Raw genomic sequence first — 25,444 nt, forward strand, 5'->3', positions numbered from 1 at the left:
ACGGAAAATGATATAATGATGTAGGGGAGATGTGTTCGGGTGGGGGAGTCGACTGGGGAAAAATTATGACATTTCGGAAAAACAAGATGGCGGCCGACGTGATTTTTGCAGCTCTTTTGTTTTTTAAGGGACTCCGTTCAAACTCGCAAATATTAAAGAATGTAGTAAACGGTTAACGGAAAATGTGAAAAAAATTGGAAAAACAAGATGGCGGCCGAGCCGTAGCGTTTTCAAAATTTTGATTTTTCGACCCCGAACCGCGGCGCCACAGATCCGAGACGGGGTAGTCGAGGATAACTATTTTTTCGTGTTTCGCCCACGATTATCCTGTATTTTGACAGAACGGGAGTGGTTTTTAAAAATTCAAGATGGCGGCTGTCGTGGCGGCCGTTTTGTTCGAGGTACGAAAAAACGCAATTTTAAAATTCGAATATTTCAAAGTTGGCAACATCGGAGCGATTCGGCTTCTATCAAGCGATTGCACGTATAGGCTCGAAGTATAGATTGGAGGAAAAAAATTACCCCATTTTTCGGGAAATTTCGAGATTTTCGGGAAATTGTAAAAAATCGAAATACGCACTTTTCGCAAAATCCCAGTATGAGCGATTACGTGTTTTGCTCGAACAAATGACATTTGGGTATTTTTGTCGCCGGAGACTAGCAACACTGGAATTTATAAAAGAAAAAGTGATTTTCGACATGGTCTTTTTTAGGGGCGATCGGTTCGCCTGGGTGCGAGCGAGATGAGAGATTGAAACGTCATCGGGAGCGGTATATCCTGTAGTTAATAGGAAAATTATGAAACCGACTAAAATCTTTCTGTGAAACGAGTTGGCGGCCATTTTGTATTTTTTTTAGTTTTTCGAAATTTTGACCACGTTTTTGAGGCAGTTGGCAACATTTTGGAAAGTCAATATGTATGAATCGATTGTGTATCTCGGCTGGCAGTATGGAGATATGCAACCGGTCTTGCCACTTTTGGGGAGATTTTCGAGATTTTCAACTAAGAAACTCCTGTAAAATTTTGTATGAAAATTTTTTTTTTCACTGATGGTGTCGTATAGAAAACAAAAAGTTAGTAAGCCAAAATTATGGAGAGAGCTGATGATTGAGGGTTTCGGAGACGGGTGGAGGGCCCGCTTAAGGTATTGAAGATAGGTGGGGGGTGCTCGAGCAAATGTCATTCACGACGTCATCCAATTGCCAAAAAGCTGAAAAAAAATTCAAAATGGCGAAGAAAAGATGGCCGCCATACAAATTTCGCCGGTGTCCAGCTCGGAGGGTATAAAAGATGGAAGTGTGGTTTCTTGGCAAAAGAGGATCAGGATCCAGAAGTCTACTCGATGAATAGAAAAAAAATTCAAAATGGCGGAATTTATTTTTCCATACATTTTGTATGGCGAATATCGAATGTCTCATTCTCCTAGAAAAAGACAGAAAACGATACGATGATGTTCGGGAGATATGTTCGGGTGCAAGATGGGAGTCGGGAAAAATTATGACATTTCAGAAAAACAAGATGGCGGCCTAAGTGATTTTTGTAACTCTTTTGTTTTTCAACCGATTTCGTTGAAACTCACAATCTTTGAAGAAAGTAGTAAACGATTAATGAAAATAGTGGAAAAATTTGGAAAAACAAGATGGCCGCCACACAAACTTCGTCGGTGTCCATCTCGGAGGGTATAAAAGATGGAAAAGTGGTTTCTTGGCAAAAGATGATCAGGTTCCGAAGGTCTACTCAATGGAATAAACTCTGCATGCTCGCGGACCACTTTAGTGGTCCGCGCACCCACGCACCCTACTAAATTATTATCCTAATTTACAAAAAATAATATGGATGTCGTTTTCAGGGTTTTCCAGGGTGCTGATTTTGATAGTGACATTTATTTTCAAATCCAAGATGGCGGACTTACATTTTCTACAAAAAATAGAAATGCCTGTCATTTTATGGGGTTTTTCGGGGTGAATTCTGTATCTTAATAAATGAATTTGTTTTATATAATAAAGTTAACCTTACCACGTCACGTGAGCTGCTTTAGCAGCTCGCGCACCGAGCAAAAACTAGTTATTATACTATATATAGCTCAATTACCACTCACTCACTCACTCACTCATTGACATAATTGTTCTCCTAGAAAGAGACGGAAAATGATATAATGATGTATGGGAGATGTGTTCGGTTTCGGGAATCCTCTGGGGAAAAATTATGACATTTCGGAAAAACAAGATGGCGGCCGACGTGATTTTTGCAGCTCCGTTGTTTTCCAACCGATTTCGTTGAGTTTTGCAAACTTTTTAGAAAGTAGTAAATGATTAACAAAAAATGTGGAAAAAATTGGAAAAACAAGATGGCGGCCGAGCCGTAGCGTTTTGAAAATTTTGATTTTTCGACCCCGAACCGCGGCGCCACAGATCCGAGACGGGGTAGTCGAGGATAACTATTTTTTCGTGTTTCGCCCACGATTATCCTGTATTTTGACAGAACGGGAGTGATTTAAAAAAATTCAAGATGGCGGCTGTCATGGCGGCCGTTTTGTTCGAGGTACGAAAAAACGCAATTTTAAAAGTTAAATATCTCAAAGTTGGCAACATCGGAGCGATTCGGCTTCTATGAAGCGGTTGTACGTATTGACTCGAGGTATAGATCGGTGGGAAAAAATTACCCCATTTTTAGGGAAAATTCAAGATTTTCGGGAAATTGTAAAAAATAGAAATACGCACTTTTAGCAGAATCCGAGTATGAGTGATTACGTGTTTTGCTCGTACAAATGACATTTGGGTATTTTTGTCGCCGGAGACTGGCAACACTGGAATTTATCAAAGTAAAAGTGATTTTCGACACGGTCTTTTTCACGGTATCCCCTTTCGCGTGGGTGCGAGCGAGAGGAAAGATTGAAACGTCATCGGGAGCGGTATATCCTGTAGTTAATAGGAAAATTATGAAACCGTGTAAAATCTTTCTGTGAAATGAGTTGGCGGCCATTTTGTATTTTTTTTAATTTTTCGAAATTTTGATCACGTTTTTGAGGCAGTTGGCAACATTTTGGAAAGTCAATATGTACGAATCGATTGTGTATCTCGGCTGGCAGTATGGAGATATGCAACCGGTGTTGCCACTTTTGGGGAGATTTTCGAGATTTTCAACTAAGAAACTCCTGTAAAATTTTGTATGAAAAATTTTTTTTTCACTAATGCTGTCGTATAGAAAACAAAAACTTAGTAAGCCAAAATTATGGAGAGAGCTGATGATCGAGGATGTCGGAGACGGGTGAAGGGTCCGCTCAAGGTATTGAAGATAGGTGGGGGGTGCTCGACCAAATGTCATTCATGACATCATCCAATTGCCAAAAAGCTGAAAAAAAATTCAAAATGGCGAAGAAAAGATGGCCGCCATACAAATTTCGCCGGCGTCCAGCTCGGAGGGTATAAAAGATGGAGGTGCGGTTTCTTGACAAAAGAGGATCAGGATCCAAAGGTCTACTCGATGAATAGAAAAAAAATTCAAAATGGCGGAATTTATTTTCCCATACATTTTGTATGGCGAATATTGAATGTCTCATTCTCCTAGAAAGAGACAGAAAACGATACAATAATGTAGGGGAGATCTGTTTGGGTGGGGGAGGCGAGTAGGGCAAAAATTATGACATTTCAGAAAAACAAGATGGCGGCCTGTATGATTTTTGCGACTCTTTTGTTTTCCAACCGATTTCGTTGAAACTCGCAATCTTTGAAGAATGTAGTAAACGATTAATAGAAAAAGTGGAAAATTTTGGAATAACAAGATGGCCGCCGTAAAAATTTCGTCGGTGTCTATCTCGGAGGCTATAAAAGATGGAAGAGTGGTTTCTTGGCAAAAGATGATCAGGGTCCGAAGGTCTACTCGGTGAAACAAACTCTGCATGCTCGCGGACCACTTTAGTGGTCCGCGCACCCACGCACCCTACTTTATTAACCTCAACTACCCCGTTTTTACAAAAAATGATATGGATGTTGTTTTCAGAGTTTTCCAGGGTGCTGATTTTGATAACGACATTTATTTTTAAATCCAAGATGGCGGGCGTGCACTTTTTAAGAAAAAAATTGATATAAGTGTCGTTTTATGGGGTTTTCGGGGTAATTTGTGTATCTTAATAAAAAAAATCGGTTTAATACAACTCATAAACCTAACCACGTCACGCGAGCTGCTTTAGCAGCTCGCGCACCGAGCAAAATACTAGTTATTATACTATATATAGCTCAATTACCACTGACTCATTGACATAATTGTTCTCCTAGAAAGAGACGGAAAATGATATAGTGATGTGGGGAAGTTGTGTTCGGTTTCGGAAACCCTCTGGGGAAAAATTATGACATTTCAGAAAAACAATATGGCGGCCGATGTGATTTTTGCAGCTCCTTTGTTTTTTAAGGGACTCCGTTCAAACTTGCAACTATTAAAGAATGTAGTAAACGGTTAGCAGCAAATGGGGAAAAAAATTGGAAAAACAAGATGGCGGCTGAGCCGTAGCGTTTTAAAATTTTTGATTTTTCGACCCCGAACCGCGGCGCCACAGATCCGAAACGGGGTAATCGAGGATAATTATTTTTTTTGGTTTCGCCCACGATTATCCTGTATTTTGACAGAATGGGAGTGGTTTTTAAAAATTCAAGATGGCGGCTGTCATGGCGGCCGTTTTGTTCGAGGTACGAAAAAACGCAATTTTAAAAGTTAAATATCTCAAAGTTGGCAACATCGGAGCGATTCGGCTTCTATGAAGCGATTGTACCTATAGACTCGAGGTATAGATCGGTGGGAAAAAATTACCCCATTTTTTGGGAAATTTCGAGATTTTCGGGAAATTGTAAAAAATCGAAATACGCACTTTTAGCAAAATCCGAGTATGAGCAATTACGTGTTTTGCTCGTACAAATGACATTTGGGTATTTTTGTCACCGGAGACTGGCAACACTGGAATTTATCAAAGTAAAAGTGATTTTCGACACGGTCTTTTTCACGGTATCCCCTTTCGCGTGGGTGCGAGCGAGAGGAAAGATTGAAATGTGATCGGGAGCGGTATATCCTGTAGTTAATAGGAAAATTATGAAACCGTGTAAAATCTTTCTGTGAAACGAGTTGGCGGCCATTTTGTATTTTTTTTAATTTTTCGAATTTTTGATCACGTTTTTGAGGCAGTTGGCAACATTTTGGAAAGTCAATATGTATGAATCGATTGTGTATCTCGGCTGGCAGTATGGAGATATGCAACCGGTGTTGCCACTTTTGGGGAGATTTTCGAGATTTTCAACTAAGAAACTCCTGTAAAATTTTGTATGAAAATTTTTTTTTTCACTGATGTTGTCAGATAGAAAACAAAAACTTAGTAAGCCAAAATTATGGAGAGAGCTGATGATTGAGGATATCGGAAACGGGTGAAGGGCCTGCTTAAGGTATTGAAGATAGGTGGGGGGTGCTCGAGCAAATGTCATTCATGACGTCATCCAATTGCCAAAAAGCTGGAAAAAAATTCAAAATGGCGAAGAAAAGATGGCCGCCATACAAATTTCGCCGGTGTCCAGCTTGGAGGGTATAAAAGATGGAAGTATGGTTTCTTGGCAAGAGATGATCAGGGTCCGAAGGTCTACTCGATGAATAGAAAAAAAATTCAAAATGGCGGAATTTATTTTTACATACATTTTGTATGGCGAATATTGAATGTCTCATTCTCCTAGAAAGAGACAGAAAACGATACATTGATGTATGGGAGATATGTTTTGGAGCGCGATATAAGTAGGGAAAAATTATGACATTTCAGAAAAACAAGATGGCGGCCTATATGACTTTTGCAACTCTTTTGTTTTCCAACCGATTTCGTTGAAACTCGCAATCTTTAAAGAATGTAGTAAACGATTAATAGAAAAAGTGGAAAATTTTGGAAAACAAGATGGCCGCCGTACGAATTTCGTCGGTGTCTATCTCGGAGGCTATAAAAGATGGAAGAGTGGTTTCTTGGCAAAAGATGATCAGGGTCCGAAGGTCTACTCGGTGGAAAACACTCTGCATGCTCGCGGACCACTTTAGTGGTCCGCGCACCCACGCACCCTACTTTATTAACCTCAACTACCCCGTTTTTACAAAAAATGATATGGATGTCGTTTTCAGGGTTTTCCAGGGTGCTGATTATGATAACGACATTTATTTTGAAATCCAAGATGGCGGACATGCATTTTTTAAGAAAAATTTCGATATAGGTGTCCTTTTATGGTGTTTTTGGGGTGAATTTTGTATCTTAATAAATAAATTCGTTTTAATACTTATCAACCTAACCACGTCACGCGAGCTGCTTTAGCAGCTCGCGCACCGAGCAAAACACTAGTTATACTATATATAGCTCAATTACCACTCACTGACTCACTCACTCATTGACATAATTGTTCTCCTAGAAGGAGACGGAAAATGATATAATGATGTGGGGGAGTTGTGATTGGATTCGGGAACCCTCTGGGGAAAAATTATGACATTTGAGAAAAACAAGATGGCGGCCGACGTGATTTTTGCAGCTCCGTTGTTTTACAACCGATTTTGTTTAAACTCGCAACTATTTAGGAAAGTAGTAAACGGTTAATAGAAAAGGTAGAAAAAATTGGAAAAACAAAATGGCGGCCGAGCTGGAGCGTTTTCAAAATTTTCATTTTTCGATCCCTAACCGCGGCGCCACAGATCCGAAACGGGAAATTGAAACTTATAACTTTTTTCTGGTTTCGCCCACGATTATCCTTAATTTTGACGGAATGGGGGTAGTTTTTAAAAATTCAAGATGGCGGCTGTCGTGGCGGCCATTATGTTAGAGGTACGAAAAAACGCAATTTTAAAAGTTAAATATCCCACGGTTGACAACATCGGAGCGATTCGGCTTCTATGAAGCGATTGTACGTATAGGCTCGAGGTATAGATTGGAGGAAAAAAATTACCCCATTTTTTGGGGAAATTTCAAGATTTTCGGGAAATTGAAAAAAATCGAAATACGGACTTTTCGCAAAATCCGAGTATGAGCGATTATGTGTTTTGATCATACAAATGACATTTCGGTATTTTTGTCGCCGGAGACTGGCAACACTGGAATTTATCAAAGAAAAAGTGATTTTCGACACGGTCTTTTTCACGGTATCCCCTTTCGCGTGGGTGCGAGCGAGATGAGAGATTGAAACGTCATCGGGCGCGGTATATCCTGTAGTTAATAGGAAAATTATGAAACAGTGTAAAATCTTTCTGTGAAACGAGTTGGCGGCCATTTTGTATTTTTTTTAATTTTTCGAAATTTTGACCACGTTTTTGAAGCAGTTGGCAACATTTTGGAAAGTCGACATGTATCAATCGATTGTGTGACTCAACCAGCAGTATCGAAATATGTAAACGGTGTTGCCACATTTGGGGAGTTTTTCGAAATTTTCCCCAAAAACTCCTCCTGTAAAATTTTGTATGAAAATTTTTTTTCCACTGATGGTTTCGTATAGAAAATAAAAAAAAAATCGAGGAAAAATTTGGAAATAGCTGATGATCGAGGATGTCGGAGACGGGTGAAGGGTCCGCTCAAGGTATTGAAGATAGGTGGGGGGTGCTCCACCAAATGTCATTCATGACATCATCCAATTGCCAAAAAGCTGAAAAAAAATTCAAAATGGCGAAGAAAAGATGGCCGCCATACAAATTTCGCCGGCGTCCAGCTCGGAGGGTATAAAAGATGGAGGTGCGGTTTCTTGGCAAAAGAGGATCAGGATCCAAAGGTCTACTCGATGAATAGAAAAAAAATTCAAAATGGCGGAATTTATTTTCCCATACATTTTGTATGGCGAATATTGAATGTCTCATTCTCGTAGAAAGAGAGAGAAAACGATACAATGATATTCGGGAGATATGTTTTGGTGCGCGATATGAGTAGGGAAAAATTATGACATTTCAGAAAAACAAGATGGCGGCCTATATGATTTTTGCAACTCTTTTGTTTTCCAACCGATTTCGTTCAAACTCGCAATCTTTGAAGAAAGTAGTAAATGATTAATAGAAAAAGTGGAAAATTTTGGAAAAACAAGATGGCCGCCGTACAAATTTCGTCGGTGTCTATCTCGGAGGCTATAAAAGATGGAAGAGTGGTTTCTTGGCAAAATATGATCAGGATCCGGAGGTCTACTCAGTGAAACAAACTCTACATGCTCGCGGACCACTTTAGTGGTCCGCGCACCCACGCACCCTACTTTATTAACCTCAACTACCCCGTTTTTACAAAAAATGATATGGATGTCGTTTTCAGAGTTTTCCAGGGTGCTGATTTTGATAATGACATTCATTTTTAGATCCAAGCTGGTGGACATGCACTTTTTAAGAAAAAATTGATATGGGTGTGGGTTTTATGTGTTTTTGTGGTGAATTGTGTATCTTAATAAATAAATTTGGTTAAATATAATAAAGTCAACATAACCACGTCACGCGAGCTGCTTTAGCAGCTCGCGCACCGAGCAAAACACTAGTTATTATACTATATATAGCTCGATTACCACTCACTGACTCACTCATTGACATAATTGTTCTCCTAGAAAGAGAAGGAAAATGATATAGTGATGTAGGGGAGATGTGTTCGGATTCGGGAACCCTCTGGGGAAAAATTATGACATTTCAGAAAAACAAGATGGCGGCCGACGTGATTTTTGCAGCTCCGTTGTTTTCCAACCGATTTCGTTGAATTTTGCAATATTTGAAGAAAGTAGTAAACGATTAATGGGAAATGTCGAAAAAATTGAAAAAACAAGATGGCGGCCGAACCGTAGCGTTTTCAAAATTTTGATTTTTCGACCCCGAACCGCGGCGCCACAGATCCGAGACGGAGTAATCGAGGATAATTATTTTTTTTGGTTTCGCCGACGATTATCCTGTATTTTGACAGAACGGGAGCGGTTTTTAAAAATTCAAGATGGCGGCTGTCGTGGCGGCCGTTTTGTTCGAGGTACGAAAAAACACAATTTTAAAAGTTAAATATCTCAAAGTTGGCAACATCGGAGCGATTCGGCTTCTATGAAGCGGTTGTACGTATAGGCTCGAGGTATAGATTGGTGGGGAAAAATTACCCCATTTTTCGGGAAATTTCAAAGTTTTGGGGAAAATGTAAAAAATCGAAATACGGACTTTTCGCAAAATCCGAGTATGAGCGATTATGTGTTTTGTTCGTACAAATGACATTTGGGTATTTTTGTCGCCGGAGACTGGCAACACTGGAATTTATCAAAAAAAAGTTATTTTCGACGTGGTCTTTTTTCAGGGACGATCGTTTCGCGTGGGTGCGAGCGAGAGGAGAGATTGAAACGTCATCGGGAGCGGTATATCCTGTAGTTAATAGGAAAGTTGTAAAATTATCTAATTTGCTTCTGCAAAAAGAGTTGGTGGCCATTTTGTATTTTCTTCAAATTTTCCGAAATTTTGATCACGTTTTTGAGGCAGTTGGCAACATTTTGGAAAGTCGACATGTATCAATCGATTGTGTGACTCAACCAGCAGTATCGAAATATGTAAACAGTGTTGCCACATTTGGGGAGATTTTCGAGATTTTCCCCAAAAACTCCTCCTGTAAAATTTTGTATGAATTTTTTTTTTTCACTGATGGTTTCGTATAGAAAACAAAAAAAAAATCGAGGAAAAATTTGGAAATAGCTGATGATCGAGGATGTCGGAGACGGGTGAAGGGTCTGCTCAAGGTATTGAAGATAGGTGGGGGGTGCTCGACCAAATGTCATTCATGACATCATCCAATTGCCAAAAAGCTGAAAAAAAATTCAAAATGGCAATGAAAAGATGGCCGCCATACAAATTTCGCCGGCGTCCAGCTCGGAGGGTATAAAAGATGGAGGTGCGGTTTCTTGGCAAAAGAGGATCAGGATCCAAAGGTCTAATCGATGAATCGAAAAAAAATTCAAAATGGCGGAATTTATTTTCCCATACATTTTGTATGGCGAATATTGAATGTCTCATTCTCCTAGAAAGAGACGGAAAACGATACAATAATACAGGGGAGATGTGTTCGAGTGGGGGAGGCGAGTAGGGAAAAATTATGACATTTCAGAAAAACAAGATGGCGGCCTATATGATTTTTGTGACTCTTTTGTTTTCCAACCGATTTCGTTGAAACTCGCAATCTTTGAAGAACGTAGTAAACGATTAATAGAAAAAGTGGAAAATTTTGGAAAAACAAGATGGCCGCCGTACAAATTTCGTCGGTGTCTATCTCGGAGGCTATAAAAGATGGAAGAGTGGTTTCTTCGCAAAAGATGATCGGGGTCCGGAGGTCTACTCAATGGAACAAACTCTGCATGCTCGCGGACCACTTTAGTGGTCCGCGCACCCACGCACCCTACTTTATTAACCTCAACTACCCCGTTTTTATAAAAAATGATATGGATGTCGTTTTCAGAGTTTCCCAGGGTGCTGATTTTGATAACGACATTTATTTTGAAATTCAAGATGGCGAACATGCACTTTTTAAGAAAAAATTGACATGGGTGTCGTTTCATGGGTTTTTCGGGGTGGATTGTCTATCTCAATAAAAAAATAACATTGCCACGTCACGCGAGCTGCTTTAGCAGCTCGCGCACCGAGCAAAAGCTAGTTATACTATATATAGCTCAATTACCACTCACTCACTGACTCACTCATTGACATAATTGTTCTCCTAGAAAGAGAAGGAAAATGATATAGTGATGTAGGGGAGTTGTGTTCGGTTTCAGGAACCCTCTGGGGAAAAATTATGACATTTCGGAAAAACAAGATGGCGGCCGAATGGATTTTTGCAGCTCCGTTGTTTTTCAACCGATTTTGTTGAATTTTGCAAACTTTGAAGAAAGTAGTAAACGGTTAAAAGAAAATGTGGAAAAAATTGGAAAAACAAGATGGCGGTTGAGCCGTAGCGTTTTAAAATTTTTGATTTTTCGACCCCGAACCGCGGCGCCACAGATCCGAGACGGGGTAATCGAGGATAATTATTTTTTTTGGTTTCGCCCACGATTATCCTGTATTTTGACAAAACGGGAGTGGTTTTTAAAAATTCAAGATGGCGGCTGTCATGGCGGCCGTTTTGTTTGAGGTACGAAAAAACGCAATTTTAAAAGTTAAATATCTCAAAGTTGGCAACATCGGAGCGATTCGGCTTCTATCAAGCGATTGTACGTATAGGCTCGAAGTATAGATTGGAGGAAAAAAATTACCCCATTTTTCGGGAAATTTCGAGATTTTCGGGAAATTGTAAAAAATCGAAATACGCACTTTTCGCAAAATCCCAGTATGAGCGATTACGTGTTTTGCTCGTACAAATGACATTTGGGTATTTTTGTCGCCGGAGACTAGCAACACTGGAATTTATAAAAGAAAAAGTGATTTTCGGCATGGTCTTTTTTAGGGGCGATCGGTTCGCCTGGGTGCGAACGAGATGAGAGATTGAAACGTCATCGGGAGCGGTATATCCTGTAGTTAATAGGAAAATTATGAAACCGACTAAAATCTTTCTGTGAAACGAGTTGGCGGCCATTTTGTATTTTTTTTAGTTTTTCGAAATTTTGACCACGTTTTTGAGGCAGTTGGCAACATTTTGGAAAGTCAATATGTATGAATCGATTGTGTATCTCGGCTGGCAGTATGGAGATATGCAACCGGTGTTGCCACTTTTGGGGAGATTTTCGAGATTTTCAACTAGAAAACTCCTGTAAAATTTTGTATGAAAATTTTTTTTTCCACTGATGGCATCGTATAGAAAACAAAAAGTTAGTAAGCCAAAATTATGGAGAGAGCTGATGATTGAGGATATCGGAGACGGGTGAAGGGTCCGCTTAAGGTATTGAAGATAGGTGGGGGGTGCTCGAGCAAATGTCATTCATGACGTCATCCAATTGCCAAAAAGCTGAAAAAAAATTCAAAATGGCGAAAAAAAGATGGCCGCCATACAAATTTCGCCGGCGTCCAGCTCGGAGGGTATAAAAGATGGAGGTGCGGTTTCTTGGCAAAAGAAGATCAGGATCCAAAGGTTTACTCGATGAATAGAAAAAAAATTCAAAATGGCGGAATTTAATTTTCCATACATTTTGTATGGCGAATATTGAATGCCTCATTCTCCTAGAAAGAGACGGATAACGATACGATAATGTAGGGGAGATATGTTCGGGTGGGGGAGGCGAGTAGGGAAAAATTATGACATTTCAGAAAAACAAGATGGCGGCCTATATGATTTATGCAACTCTTTTGTTTTCCAACCGATTTCGTTGAAACTCGCAATCTTTAAAGAATGTAGTAAACGATTAATAGAAAAAGTGGAAAATTTTGGAAAAACAAGATGGCCGCCGTACAAATTTCGTCGGTGTCTATCTCGGAGGCTATAAAAGATGGAAGAGTGGTTTCTTGGCAAAAGATGATCAGGGTCCGAAGGTCTACTCGGTGGAACAAACTCTGCATGCTCGCGGACCACTTTAGTGGTCCGCGCACCCACGCACCCTACTTTATTAACCTCAACTGCCCCGTTTTTACAAAAAATGATATGGATGTCGTTTTCGCTGATTTTGATAACGACATTTATTTTAAAATGCAAGATGGCGGACTTACATTTTCTACAAAAAATAGAAATGGGTGTCATTTTATGGGATTTTCAGGGTGAATTGTGTATCTTAATAAATAAATTTGTTTTTATATAATAAAGTTAACCTAACCACGTCACGAGAGCTGCTTTAGCAGCTCGCGCACCGAGCAAAACACTAGTTATTATACTATATATAGCTCAATTACCACTGACTGACTCACTGACTCATTGACATAATTGTTCTCCTAGAAAGAGAAGGAAAATGATATAGTGATGTAGGGGAGATGTGTTTGGATTCGGGAACCCTCTGGGGAAAAATTATGACTTTTCGGAAAAACAAGATGGCGGCCGACGTGATTTTTGCAGCTCCGTTGTTTTCCAACCGATTTCGTTGAATTTTGCAATCTTTGAAGAAAGTAGTAAACGATTAATGGAAAATGTCGAAAAAGTTGAAAAAACAAGATGGCGGCCGAACCGTAGCGTTTTCAAAATTTTGATTTTTCGACCCCGAACCGCGGCGCCACAGATCCGAAACGGGAAATCGATAATAATATTTTTTTTCTGGTTTCGTCTATGATTATCCTGAATTTTGACGGAATGGGAGTGGTTTTTAAAAATTCAAGATGGCGGCTGTCGTGGCGGCCATTATGTTAGAGGTACGAAAAAACGCAATTTTAAAAGTTAAATATCTCAAAGTTGGCAACATCGGAGCGATTCGGCTTCTATCAAGCGATTGTACGTGTAGGCTCGAGGTATAGATATGAGGAAAAAAATTACCCCATTTTTTGGGGAAATTTCAAGATTTTCGGGAAATTGAAAAAAATCGAAATACGGACTTTTTGCAAAATCCGAGTATGAGCGATTACGTGTTTTGCTCGTACAAATGACATTTGGGTATTTTTGTCGCCGAAGACTGGCAACACTGGAACTTATCAAAGAAAAAGTGATTTTCGACATTGTCTTTTTTCAGGGGCGATCGTTTCGCGTGGGTGCGAGCGAGAGGAGAGATTGCAACGTCATCGGGAGCGGTATATCCTGTAGTTAATGGGAAAGTTGTAAAATTATCTAATTTGCTTCTGCAAAAAAAGTTGGTGGCCATTTTGTATTTTCTTAAAATTTTCCGAAATTTTGATCACGTTTTTGAGGCAGTTGGCAACATTTTGGAAAGTCGACATGTATCAATCGATTGTGTGACTCAACCAGCAGTATCGAAATGTGTAAACAGTGTTGCCACATTTGGGGAGATTTTCGAGATTCTCCCCAAAAACTCCTCCTGTAAAATTTTGTATGAAAAATTTTTTTTCACTGATGGTTTCGTATAGAAAACAAAAAAAAAATCGAGGAAAAATTTGGAAATAGCTGATGATCGAGGATGTCGGAGACGGGTGAAGGGTCCGCTCAAGGTATTGAAGATAGGTGGGGGGTGCTCGACCAAATGTCATTTATGACGTCATCCAATTGCCAAAAAGCTGAAAAAAAATTCAAAATGGCGAAGAAAAGATGGCCGCCATACAAATTTTGCCGGTGTCCAGCTCGGAGGGTATAAAAGATGAAAGTGTGGTTTCGTGGCAAAAGGTGATCAGGATCCGAAGGTCTACTCGATGAATAGAAAAAAAAATCAAAATGGCGGAATTTATTTTCCCATACATTTTGTATGGCGAATATTGAATGTCTCATTCTCCTAGAAAGAGACGGAAAACGATACGATAATGTAGGGGAGATGTGTTCGGGTGGGGGAGGCGAGTAGGGAAAAATTATGACATTTCAGAAAAACAAGATGGCGGCCGACGTGATTTTTGCAACTCTTTTGTTTTCCAACCGATTTCGTTGAAACTCGCAATCTTTGAAGAATGTAGTAAACGATTAATAGAAAAAGTGGAAAATTTTGGAAAAACAAGATGGCCGCCGTACGAATTTCGTCGGTGTCTATCTCGGAGGCTATAAAAGATGGAAGAGTGGTTTCTTGGCAAAAGATGATCAGGGTCCGAAGGTCTACTCGGTGGAACAAAGTCTGCATGCTCGCGGACCACTTTAGTGGTCCGCGCACCCACGCACCCTACTTTATTAACCTCAGTTACCCCGTTTTTACAAAAAATTATATGGATGTCGTTTCAGAGTTTTCCAGGGTGTTGATTTTGATAATGACATTTATTTTGAAATTCAAGATGGCGGACATGCATTTAAAAAAAAAAAAATCGATATGGGTGTCGTTTTATGGTGTTTTTGGGGTGAATTTTGAATCTTAATAAATAAATTCGTTTTAATACTTATCAACCTAACCACGTCACGTGAGCTGCTTTAGCAGCTCGCGCACCGAGCGAAACACTAGTTATACTATATATAGCTCAATTACCACTCACTCATTGACATAATTGTTCTCCTAGAAAGAGAAGGAAAATGATATAATGATGTAGAGGAGACGTGTTTGGATTCGGGAATCCTCTGGGGAAAAATTATGACATTTCGGAAAAACAAGATGGCGGCCGATGTGATTTTTGCAGCTCCGTTGTTTTCCAACCGATTTCGTTGAATTTTGCAATCTTTGAAGAAAATAGTAAACGATTAATGGAAAATGTCAAAAAAATTGAAAAAACAAGATGGCGGCCGAGCCGTAGCGTTTTCAAAATTTTGATTTTTCGACCCCGAACCGCGGCGCCACAGATCCGAAACGGGAAATTGAAACTTATAATTTTTTTCTGGTTTCGTCTACGATTATCCTTAATTTTGACGGAACGGGGGTAGTTTTTAAAAATTCAAGATGGCGGCTGTCGTGGCGGCCATTATGTTAGAGGTACGAAAAAACGCAATTTTAATAGTTAAATATCCCAAGGTTGACAACATCGGAGCGATTCGGCTTCTATGAAGCGATTGTACGTATAGGCTCGAGGTATAGATTGGAGGAAAAAAATTACCCCATTTTTTGGGGAAATTTCAAGATTTTCGGGAAATTGAAAAAAATCGAAATACGGACTTTTCGCAAAATCCGAGTATGAGCGATTACGTGTTTTGCTCGTACAAATGACATTTGGGTATTTTTGTCACTGGAGACTGGCAACACTGGAATTTATCAAAGTAAAAGTGATTTTCGACACGGTCTTTTTCACGGTATCTATATATTTGTAGTATAAGTGTACTTATTAAGTGTTTATATTAAATTTAATTTATTAATATTAAATAATAACTAAGCGTGCCAAAAAAACCATAGTCATGTTGTGCGACCATATAGGATTACAATAAGGTCAAAATGTTGCAATTTAAGAATTAAGTTAAAGTAATTATTGTAATCTGTTTTGGTTGACAATAAATAAATAAATAAATAAATATCCCCTTTCGCGTGGGTACGCGCGAGAGGAAAGATTGAAACGTCATCGGGAGCGGTATATCCTGTAGTTAATAGGAAAATTATGAAACCGTGTAAAATCTTTCTGTGAAACGAGTTGGCGGCCATTTTGTATTTTTTTTAACTTTTCGAAATTTTGATCACGTTTTTGAGGTAGTTGGCAACATTTTGGAAAGTCAATATGTATGAATCGATTGTGTATCTCGGCTGGCAGTATGGAGATATGCAACCGGTGTTGCCACTTTTGGGGAGATTTTCGAGATTTTCAACTAAGAAACTCCTGTAAAATTTTGTATGAAAATTTTTTTTTTCACTAATGGTGTCGTATAGAAAACAAAAAATTAGTAAGCGAAAATTATGGCAAGAGCTGATGATTGAGGGTTTCGGAGACGGGTGGAGGGCCCGCTTAAGGTATTGAAGATAGGTGGGGGGTGCTCGAGCAAATGTCATTCATGACGTCATCCAATTGCCAAAAAGCTGAAAAAAAATTCAAAATGGCGAAGAAAAGATGGCCGCCATACAAATTTCGCCGGTGTCCAGCTCGGAGGGTATAAAAGATGGAAGTGTAGTTTCTTGGCAAAAGATGATCAGGGTCCGAAGGTCTACTCGATGAATAGAAAAAAAATTCAAAATGGCGGAATTTTTTTCCCCATAGAAATGTATGGCGAATATTGAATGTCTCATTCTCCTAGAAAGAGACGGAAAACGATACAATAATGCAGGCGAGATGTGTTTGGGTGGGGGAGGCGAGTAGGGAAAAATTATGACATTTCAGAAAAACAAGATGGCGACCGACGTGATTTTTGCAACTCTATTGTTTTCCAACCGATTTCGTTGAAACTCGCAATCTTTGAAGAATGTAGTAAACGATTAATAGAAAAAGTGGAAAATTTTGGAAAAACAAGATGGCCGCCGTACGAATTTCGTCGGTGTCTATCTCGGAGGCTATAAAAGATGGAAGAGTGGTTTCTTGGCAAAAGATGATTAGGTTCCGAAAGTCTACTCGGTGGAACAAACTCTGCATGCTCGCGGACCACTTTAGTGTTCCGCGCACCCACGCACCCCACTTTATTAACCTCAACTACCCCATTTTTACAAAAAATGATATGGATGTCGTTTTCAGAGTTTTCTAGGGTGCTGATTTTTATAACGACATTTATTTTGAAATCCAAGATGATGGAAATGCACTTTTTAAGAAAAAAATTGATATGGGTGTCGTTTTGTGGGTTTTTGTGGTAAATTTTGTATCTTTAATAAATAAATTTGGTTAAATATAATAAAGTTAACATAACCACGTCACGCGAGCTACTTTAGCAGCTCGCGCACCGAGCAAAACACTAGTTATTTATACTATATATAGCTCAATTACAACTGACTCACCCATTGACATAATTGTTCTCCTAGAAAGAGACGGAAAATGATATAATGATGTAGGGGAGTTGTGTTTGGTTTCGGGAACCTTCTGGGGAAAAATTATGACATTTCGGAAAAACAAGATGGCGGCCGACGTGATTTTTGCAGCTCCTTTGTTTTTTAAGGGACTCCGTTCAAACTCGCAACTATTGAAGAATGTAGTAAACGGTTAACAGAAAATGTGGAAAAAATTGGAAAAACAAGATGGCGGCTGAGCCGTAGTGTTTTAAAATTTTTGATTTTTCGACCCCGAACCGCGGAGCCACAGATCCGAGACGGGGTAATCGAGGATAATTATTTTTTTTGGTTTCGCCCACGATTATCCTGCATTTTGACAGAACGGAAGTGGTTTTTAAAAATTCAAGATGGCGGCTGACATGGTGGCCGTTTTGTTCGAGGTACGAAAAAACGCAATTTTAAAAGTTAAATATCTCAAAGTTGGCAACATCGGAGCGATTTGGCTTCTATCAAGCGATTGTACGTATAGGCTCGAGGTATAGATTGGAGTAAAAAAAATACCCCATTTTTGGGGAAATTTCAAGATTTTCGGGAAATTGTAAAAAATCGAAATACGCACTTTTAGCAAAATTCAAGTATGGACATTTGGGTATTTTTGTTACCGGAGACTGGCAACACTGGAATTTATCAAAGTAAAAGCGATTTTCGACACGGTCTTTTTCACGGTATCCCCTTTCGCGTGGGTGCAAGCGAGAGGAAATATTGAAACGTCGTCGGGCGCGGTATATCCTGTAGTTAATAGGAAAATTATGAAACCGTGTAAAATCTTTCTGTGAAACGAGTTGGCGGCCATTTTGTATTTTTTTTTATTTTTCGAAATTTTGACCACGTTTTTGAGGCAGTTGGCAACATTTTGGAAAGTCAGTATGTATGAATCGATTGTGTATCTCGGCTTGCAGTATGGAGATATGCAACCGGTGTTGCCACTTTAGGGGAGATTTTCGAGATTTTCAACTAAAAAACTCCTGTAAAATTTTGTATGAAAATTTTTTTTTTCACTGATGGTGTCAGATAGAAAACAAAAACTTAGTAAGCCAAAATTATGGAGAGAGCTGATGATTGAGGATATCGGAAACGGGTGAAGGGCCCGCTTAAGGTATTGAAGATAGGTGGGGGGTGCTCGAGCAAATGTCATTCATGACGTCATCCAATTGCCAAAAAGCTGAAAAAAAATTCAAAATGGCGAAGAAAAGATGGCCGCCATACAAATTTCGCCGGTGTCCAGCTCGGAGGGTATAAAAGATGAAGGTGTGGTTTCTTGGCAAAAGAGAATCAGGATCCCAAGGTCTACTCGATGAATAGAAAAAAAATTCAAAATGGCGGAATTTATTTTTCCATACATTTTGTATGGCGATTATGAATGTCTCATTCTCCTAGAAAGAGACGGAAAACGATACATTGATGTATGGGAGATATGTTCGGATGCGCGATATGAGTAGGGGAAAATTATGACATTTCAGAAAAACAAGATGGCGGCCGACGTGATTTTTGCAACTCTTTTGTTTTCCACCCAATTTCGTTGAAACTCGCAATCTTTGAAGAATGTACTAAACGATTAACAGAAAAAGTGGAAAATTTTGGAAAAACAAGATGGCCGCCGTACAAATTTCGTCGGTGTCTATCTCGGAGGCTATAAAAGATGGAAGAGTGGTTTCTTGGCAAAAGATGATCAGGGTCCGAAGGTCTACTCAGTGGAACAAACTCTGCATGCTCGCGGACCACTTTAGTGGTCCGCGCACCCACGCACCCTACTTTATTAACCTCAACTACCCCGTTTTTACAAAAAATGATATGGATGTCGTTTTCAGAGTTTTCCAGGGTGCTGATTTTGATAACGACATTTATTTTGAAATCCAAGATGGCGGGCGTGCACTTTTTAAGAAAAAAATTGATATAGGTGTCGTTTTTATGGGGTTTTCGGGGTAATTTGTGTGTTTTAATAAAAAAAATCGGTTTAATACAACTCATAAACCTAACCACGTCACGCGAGCTGCTTTAGCAGCTCGCGCACCGAGCAAAACACTAGTTATACTATATATAGCTCGATTACCACTCACTGACTCATTGACATAATTGTTCTCCTAGAAAGAGACGGAAAATGATATAATGATGTAGGGGAGATGTGTTCGGATGCGAGATTCGACTGGGGAAAAATTATGACATTTCGGAAAAACAAGATGGCGGCCGTCGTGATTTTTGCAGCTCCTTTGTTTTTTAAGGGACTCCGTTTAAATTCGAAACTATTAAAGAATGTAGTAAACGGTTAACAGAAAATGTGAAAAAAATTGAAAAATCAAGATGGCGGCTGAGCCGTAGCGTTTTGAAAATTTTGAATTTTCGACCCCGAACCGTGGCGCCACAGATCCGAAACGGGGTAGTCGAGGATAATTATTTTTTCATGTTTCGCCCACGATTATCCTGTATTTTGACAGAACGGGAGTGGTTTTTAAAAATTCAAGATGGCGGCTGTCATGGCGGCCGTTAAGTTAGAGGTACGAAAAAACACCATTTTAAAAGTTAAATATTCTAAAGTTGGCAACATTTGAGCGATTCGGCTTCTATGAAGCGATTGTACGTATAGACTCGAGGTATGGATTGGTGGGAAAAAAAATCCCCATTTTTTGGGGAAAATTCTAGATTTTCGGGAAATTGTAAAAAATCGAAATACGGACTTTTCGCAAAATCCGAGTATGAGCGATTATGTGTTTTGCTCGTACAAATGACATTTGGGTATTTTTGTCGCCGGAGACTGGCAACACTGGAATTTATCAAAGAAAAAGTGATTTTCGACACGGTCTATTTCACGGTATCCCCTTTCGCGTGGGTGCGAGCGAGAGGAAAGATTGAAACGTCATCAGGAGCGGTATATCCTGTAGTTAATAGGAAAATTATGAAACCCTGTAAAATCTTTCTGTGAAACGAGTTGGCGGCCATTTTGTATTTTTTTTAATTTTTCGAAATTTTGATCACGTTTTTGAGGCAGTTGGCAACATTTTGGAAAGTCAATATGTATGAATCGATTGTGTATCTCGGCTGGCAGTATGGAGATATGCAACCGGTGTTGCCACTTTTGGGGAGATTTTCGAGATTTTCAACTAAGAAACTCCTGTAAAATTTTGTATGAAAAATTTTTTTTTCACTGATGGTGTCGTATAGAGAACAAAAACTTAGTAAGCCAAAATTATGGAGAGAGCTGATGATTGAGGGTTTCGGAGACGGGTGGAGGGCCCGCTTAAGGTATTGAAGATAGGTGGGGGGTGCTCGAGCAAATGTCATTCATGACGTCATCCAATTGCCAAAAAGCTGAAAAAAAATTCAGAATGGCGAAGAAAAGATGGCCGCCATACAAATTTCGCCTGCGTCCAGCTCGGAGGGTATAAAAGATGGAGGTGCAGTTTCTTGGCAAAAGAGGATCAGGATCCAAAGGTTTACTCGATGAAAAGAAAAAAAATTCAAAATGGCGGAATTTAATGTTCCATACATTTTGTATGGTGAATATTGAATGCCTCATTCTCCTAGAAAGAGACGGATAACGATACGATAATGTAGGGGAGATATGTTTTGTTGCGCAATATGAGTAGGGAAAAATTATGACATTTCAGAAAAACAAGATGGCGGCCGACGTGATTTTTGCAACTCTTTTGTTTTCCAACCGATTTCGTTGAAACTCGCAATCTTTGAAGAATGTAGTAAACGATTAATAGAAAAAGTGGAAAATTTTGAAAAAACAAGATGGCTGACGTCCAAATTTCGTCGGTGTCTATCTCGGAGGCTATAAAAGATGGAAGAGTGGTTTCTTGGCAAAAGATGATCAGGGTCAGAAGGTCTACTCGGTGGAACAAATTCTGCATGCTCGCGGACCACTTTAGTGGTCCGCGCACCCACGCACCCTACTTTACTAACCTCAATTACCCCGTTTTTACAAAAAATGATATGGATGTCGTTTTCAGAGTTTTTCAGTGTGTTGATTTTGATAATGACATTTATTTTGAAATCCAAGATGGCGGACATGCATTTTAAAAAAAAAATCGATATGGTTGTCGTTTTATGGTGTTTTTGGGGTGAATTTGGAATCTTTATAAATAAATTCGTTTTAATACTTATCAACCTAACCACGTCACGTGAGCTGCTTTAGCAGCTCGCGCACCGAGCGAAACACTAGTTTAGTTTATAAAGCTTTTAAAAACACTTTCCACTATGTGCTAATTATCCCGTGAAGTTTTTACTGGACGAATATTTTGTCGTTGTGTTGTGCAAATAAGGACGTTGCATGATCAAACATTGAATAAAGCAATTGGACAGTTTTAAGCTTTTTTGGAGTTTCGTAGTAAAATAAGGATAGTAGTGTACAATTAAAACACTTTCACATGCTGAACCGTATATTGTATTTCGATACCAAGCAATTTGTCTTATATCGTAGAACACATGGTGAGATAGCGTAATGCAAAGGGTAGGTGGCGCCATCTAGTTTCAGCTTTAGAAACAAGTGTGAAATAACATGAGCAAACTTAGATAACACTACCTAATAACTATTTACCAAAATTATCTTAAAATTGCAAAAGATAATTAAACATCCCGGCCCCCAAGGACGAATTAAGTCCTTTAATTCTAACAAAGAAAAGGGGTCAATATGTGAATTTACATAACAAAGAGAATTACTAAATCAAGTAGCAGAGAAACAGTAACTTAACATTGACAATCCAAACTACATAAATTCTGTTACTAAAACTACATAACAAAATCATAGGTATATAGACAAGTAAATATAGACGACAAACATAGTTTTGAAATCTAAATCATTTTCTACATTATTATGCAGATTCCATTAGCTAATTGTGGAAGTTATTTAACCAACTCTTAAGAATCTAAAGTGACAAACTATTTATTTAAGGTGAGTCAATTACCTTATGCAGAGCTTTCTTGTGGGCTTTATTCACCAATTTCAATAAAAGATTATGATACATACTTCGTGATTTCAGCTAAGTAGAAACTTCTGCATATGCCGATTGACCTTTCAATCTCAACAAATTATCATTAAGTGCATAGGCAAGAATTAAGAGTAAGTATACAATTAACCTTTTGTGAATTACATTTTTCTTGTGATAGTGAAATAACTTCATCGTTAAATTCTTTAGATTGTTAGAAACTAATACAAACATTTAATCTTTTTTCTGTTACAGGTGCTGCTGAGAGGTAAGTATTACAATTTTCCTTTAATTAAATTTCTGTTTCAGGTAAATTATCATCGTGGTTAACAATTTTAACAAATACGTTTTTTAAGAAGTTTGAACTGTTCCACCATAGTTTTGTCTCTCGTAAGTCGGATGGATACACATCGCGAGAAGGTAAGTCAGCAGGGTTATTTTCAGAATTAACTTGATTCCACCGACTGTTGTTCGTTACAGTGAGAAATTTTGAAGTGAGGTTCCCTCGAAAGTTAGTCCAGATGTTTGGTGTATTGCGTAACCACGCCAAAACGATAGTGGAGTGTGTCCATGTGAATAGACAATCATCGTAAAACTTTAACATAGTTATAACAAAGATCAACATCTTGGCTAGTGAAACTGAACCACAGAGTTCTAGGAAAGGAGCTGATATTTGTATGTTAAGTGAACTCTGGTCTTTGCCAAAATCAAGTGAACATTAATGTGATCACCTTTCCAAACTCTGAGGTACAGGACATAAACAAAAGCGGTGCAAGATACATCACTAAATTCGTAAAGTTCAACCCGAGTAGTGGCGTTTGACAAACCAAGCCATCGTGGAAACTGAATGTTTTGCATATTAGTGAATTTATCAAGGTAAGTGAACCATTAAGTTTTCAGTTCGGGTGTGAACTCTTCGTCCCAATCCAAGCCAGCTAGCCACATTTTGTTCATGATAATTTTTAGTGAAATTACTGATGGGGCCAACCAACTCAGATAGTCGAAGGTCTTTGTAATTACAGACAATACATTTTCTTTAAAAACATAATGACAATTTCCAACATTTAGTTTCAATTCAAATTTGTTTATCTGTGAGTTCCGTGTTGCAACTAAAACTTTACCTTTAGCTTTGAATTTTATATTCACTTCACTTTTTAGCAAATTACTTTTATTTGGAATTTGATTAAACACTTTTTCACTATTGGAGGACCACTTGTGCAAAGGGAAATTGCATTGAGTTAATATTGCACTTAAACTGTGTTGCAGGCTTATCACATCATCTTCAGAGTAGCAGCTAGTCATCAATTCATCCTTGTATGGCAATAGTGAAGGTCCTGGCAATAATTCTTTCTTAATGGTTTTATCATTTTCAGGAACAGTCATTGCATCATAAACTACTTTCATCATAGTGTTCGGACTCGTCAGCCGGAGGACATCGTGAGTGTGAGTTACATTTACACTGTCCTTGTGAGCTTCATTACCGGTGTGAGTTTCCTTTTCAGAGTCCGTGTGAGTTTCTTTGTGAGTTTCCTTGTGAGTTTCTTTGTAAGTTTCCTTGTGAGTTTCCTTGTGAGTTTCCTTGTGAGTTTCCTTGTGAGTTTCCCTGTGAGTTTCCTTGTGAGTTTCCTTGTGAGTTTCTTTGTGAGTTTCTTTTTGTGAGTCCATGTGAATGACTTTTCCAGATATTAACCATCCAACGCTAGAGTTGATAGCGACGAGAGATTCGTGCCTGTGTATATCTGGTAGGACTATCTTTGCGTGCACGTCGGCACCTAGCAATACATCAATGGAGCCTGGCTTGTGAAAGTTAGGATCAGCGAGATCTAACTGCATAGGAGAAGGCCAGAACTCTTGTGAGAACTCTCTTGTCGGTAACGGGGATGTGAGCCTTTTCAGGACATAAGCTTTTACTTCAAGTGGAGAGAGTTCAGGTTTAGTGAGCATTGTGAAATTGACCATAGATCGTGTCTTTACCACTGTTGTGTCTGAAATACCATTGATTTTGCCGTTTACATGAATACGATCCAGATGTAAAAGTCGTGAAGCTGCTTCTGTGATAAATGAGGTTTGTGACCCCTGATCGATGAGAGCCCTTAGTACGTAAGTATTTCCATTCTTAGCTTTTACTGCAATCTGTGCTGTTGCTAATATAACTTGATCGCCTTCTGTTTCAGATTGTACTCTCATGGTGACGTGGTTGCAAGTTGCTTGTGGGTTCTCTTCTTTATCATTGGCAGGTGGCTTATCAGGGTTTGTAATATGGAGCAGGCTGTGGTGACGTAGGCCACACTGGCTGCAAGATGTATTCTGTCTACATTTAGACACTCTGTGACCTTGAACAAGACAGTTGAAGCAAATGTTGTTTTGTTTGACGAAATCTTTACGTGAAGTGACATCTAAGTTGGCAAAATCTTTACAGTGGCAAACATAATGGTTTTGTGAGCAGTATGTGCAAGTGCGTGTGGCTTCTGCAACAAAACTTCTTACAGGTGTGTTGTGCGAGTTTGTTCTAGTTGTGTCCTTTGCTTTAGGTGAGTCTCTTTTGAATACTTCTTTGTTTGAATTACTGACCATTTCTAAAGATCTGAATCGATTTTCTAGGTGAGACGCCAAGGACGTAAAGGAAGGAATGTGTGTGGAAGATCCTAGTGATTGTTCCCATAGCTTGTGAGATTCCATATCCAATTTTGAAACAACCACGTGAGTTACTATAGGATCCCAAGTCTCAGTATCTATTCCTAAATTCTGTAAAGAATGCAAACATTGTTGTGTAGTGTCCAATAATTCCTTTATTCCTCGCGCACATTCAACATTCATCTTTCTTTGAGTGAGTAGCCGATTTATTGTGTTATTAACTATGACCCTTTCGTTATTGTAACGATCTTCTAAAATCTTCCAAGCCTTTTCATAATTAGCGGAGGTAAGAGCAAAATCTTTCAAAAGTTGTTCAGCTTCTCCCGTAATGCTAGATTTTAAATAGTGATATTTCTCTATGTCTGACAAACTATTATCATTTCGAATAAGCGAAGTGAAAATATCTCTAAAACTAAGCCACTCAAGGTAATCACCAGAAAATTTAGGTATGTTAATCGGCGGTAGTTTTGCTTTGCGTTTCACTTGCTCTGTGGAATCAGTATGACATGTTGCTGAAAGAGTCGATCTTTGTT

At 39.0% G+C, this 25,444-nt stretch overlaps 1 protein-coding gene across 1 annotated transcript; it reads right to left on the reverse strand.

The window, feature by feature from the left end:
- Window positions 1-23,165: 23,165 nt before the first annotated feature.
- Window positions 23,166-25,094, reverse strand: LOC123872061. Its single transcript, XM_045916191.1, has 2 exons — window positions 23,399-25,094; window positions 23,166-23,212 (listed from the first exon to the last, which is right to left on the reverse strand). The coding sequence occupies exons 1-2, from the start codon at window positions 25,092-25,094 to the stop codon at window positions 23,166-23,168; spliced, it is 1,743 nt and encodes a 580-aa protein (XP_045772147.1).
- Window positions 25,095-25,444: the final 350 nt, after the last annotated feature.

Source organism: Maniola jurtina, chromosome 14 (genome assembly GCF_905333055.1).
Source record: "Maniola jurtina chromosome 14, ilManJurt1.1, whole genome shotgun sequence".
Classification (NCBI taxonomy): Eukaryota; Metazoa; Arthropoda; class Insecta; order Lepidoptera; family Nymphalidae; genus Maniola; species Maniola jurtina.

Excerpts from the sequence above, each read along its gene's own strand:
- LOC123872061 (XM_045916191.1), bottom strand. The coding sequence starts at position 25,094 with ATGAATGTTGAATGTGCGCGAGGAATAAAGGAATTATTGGACACTACA. Across the intron at positions 23,213-23,398 it reads TATAAAATTCAAAGCTAAAG|CTGGCTTGGATTGGGACGAA; the intron begins GTAAAGTTTTAG and ends AAATGTGGCTAG.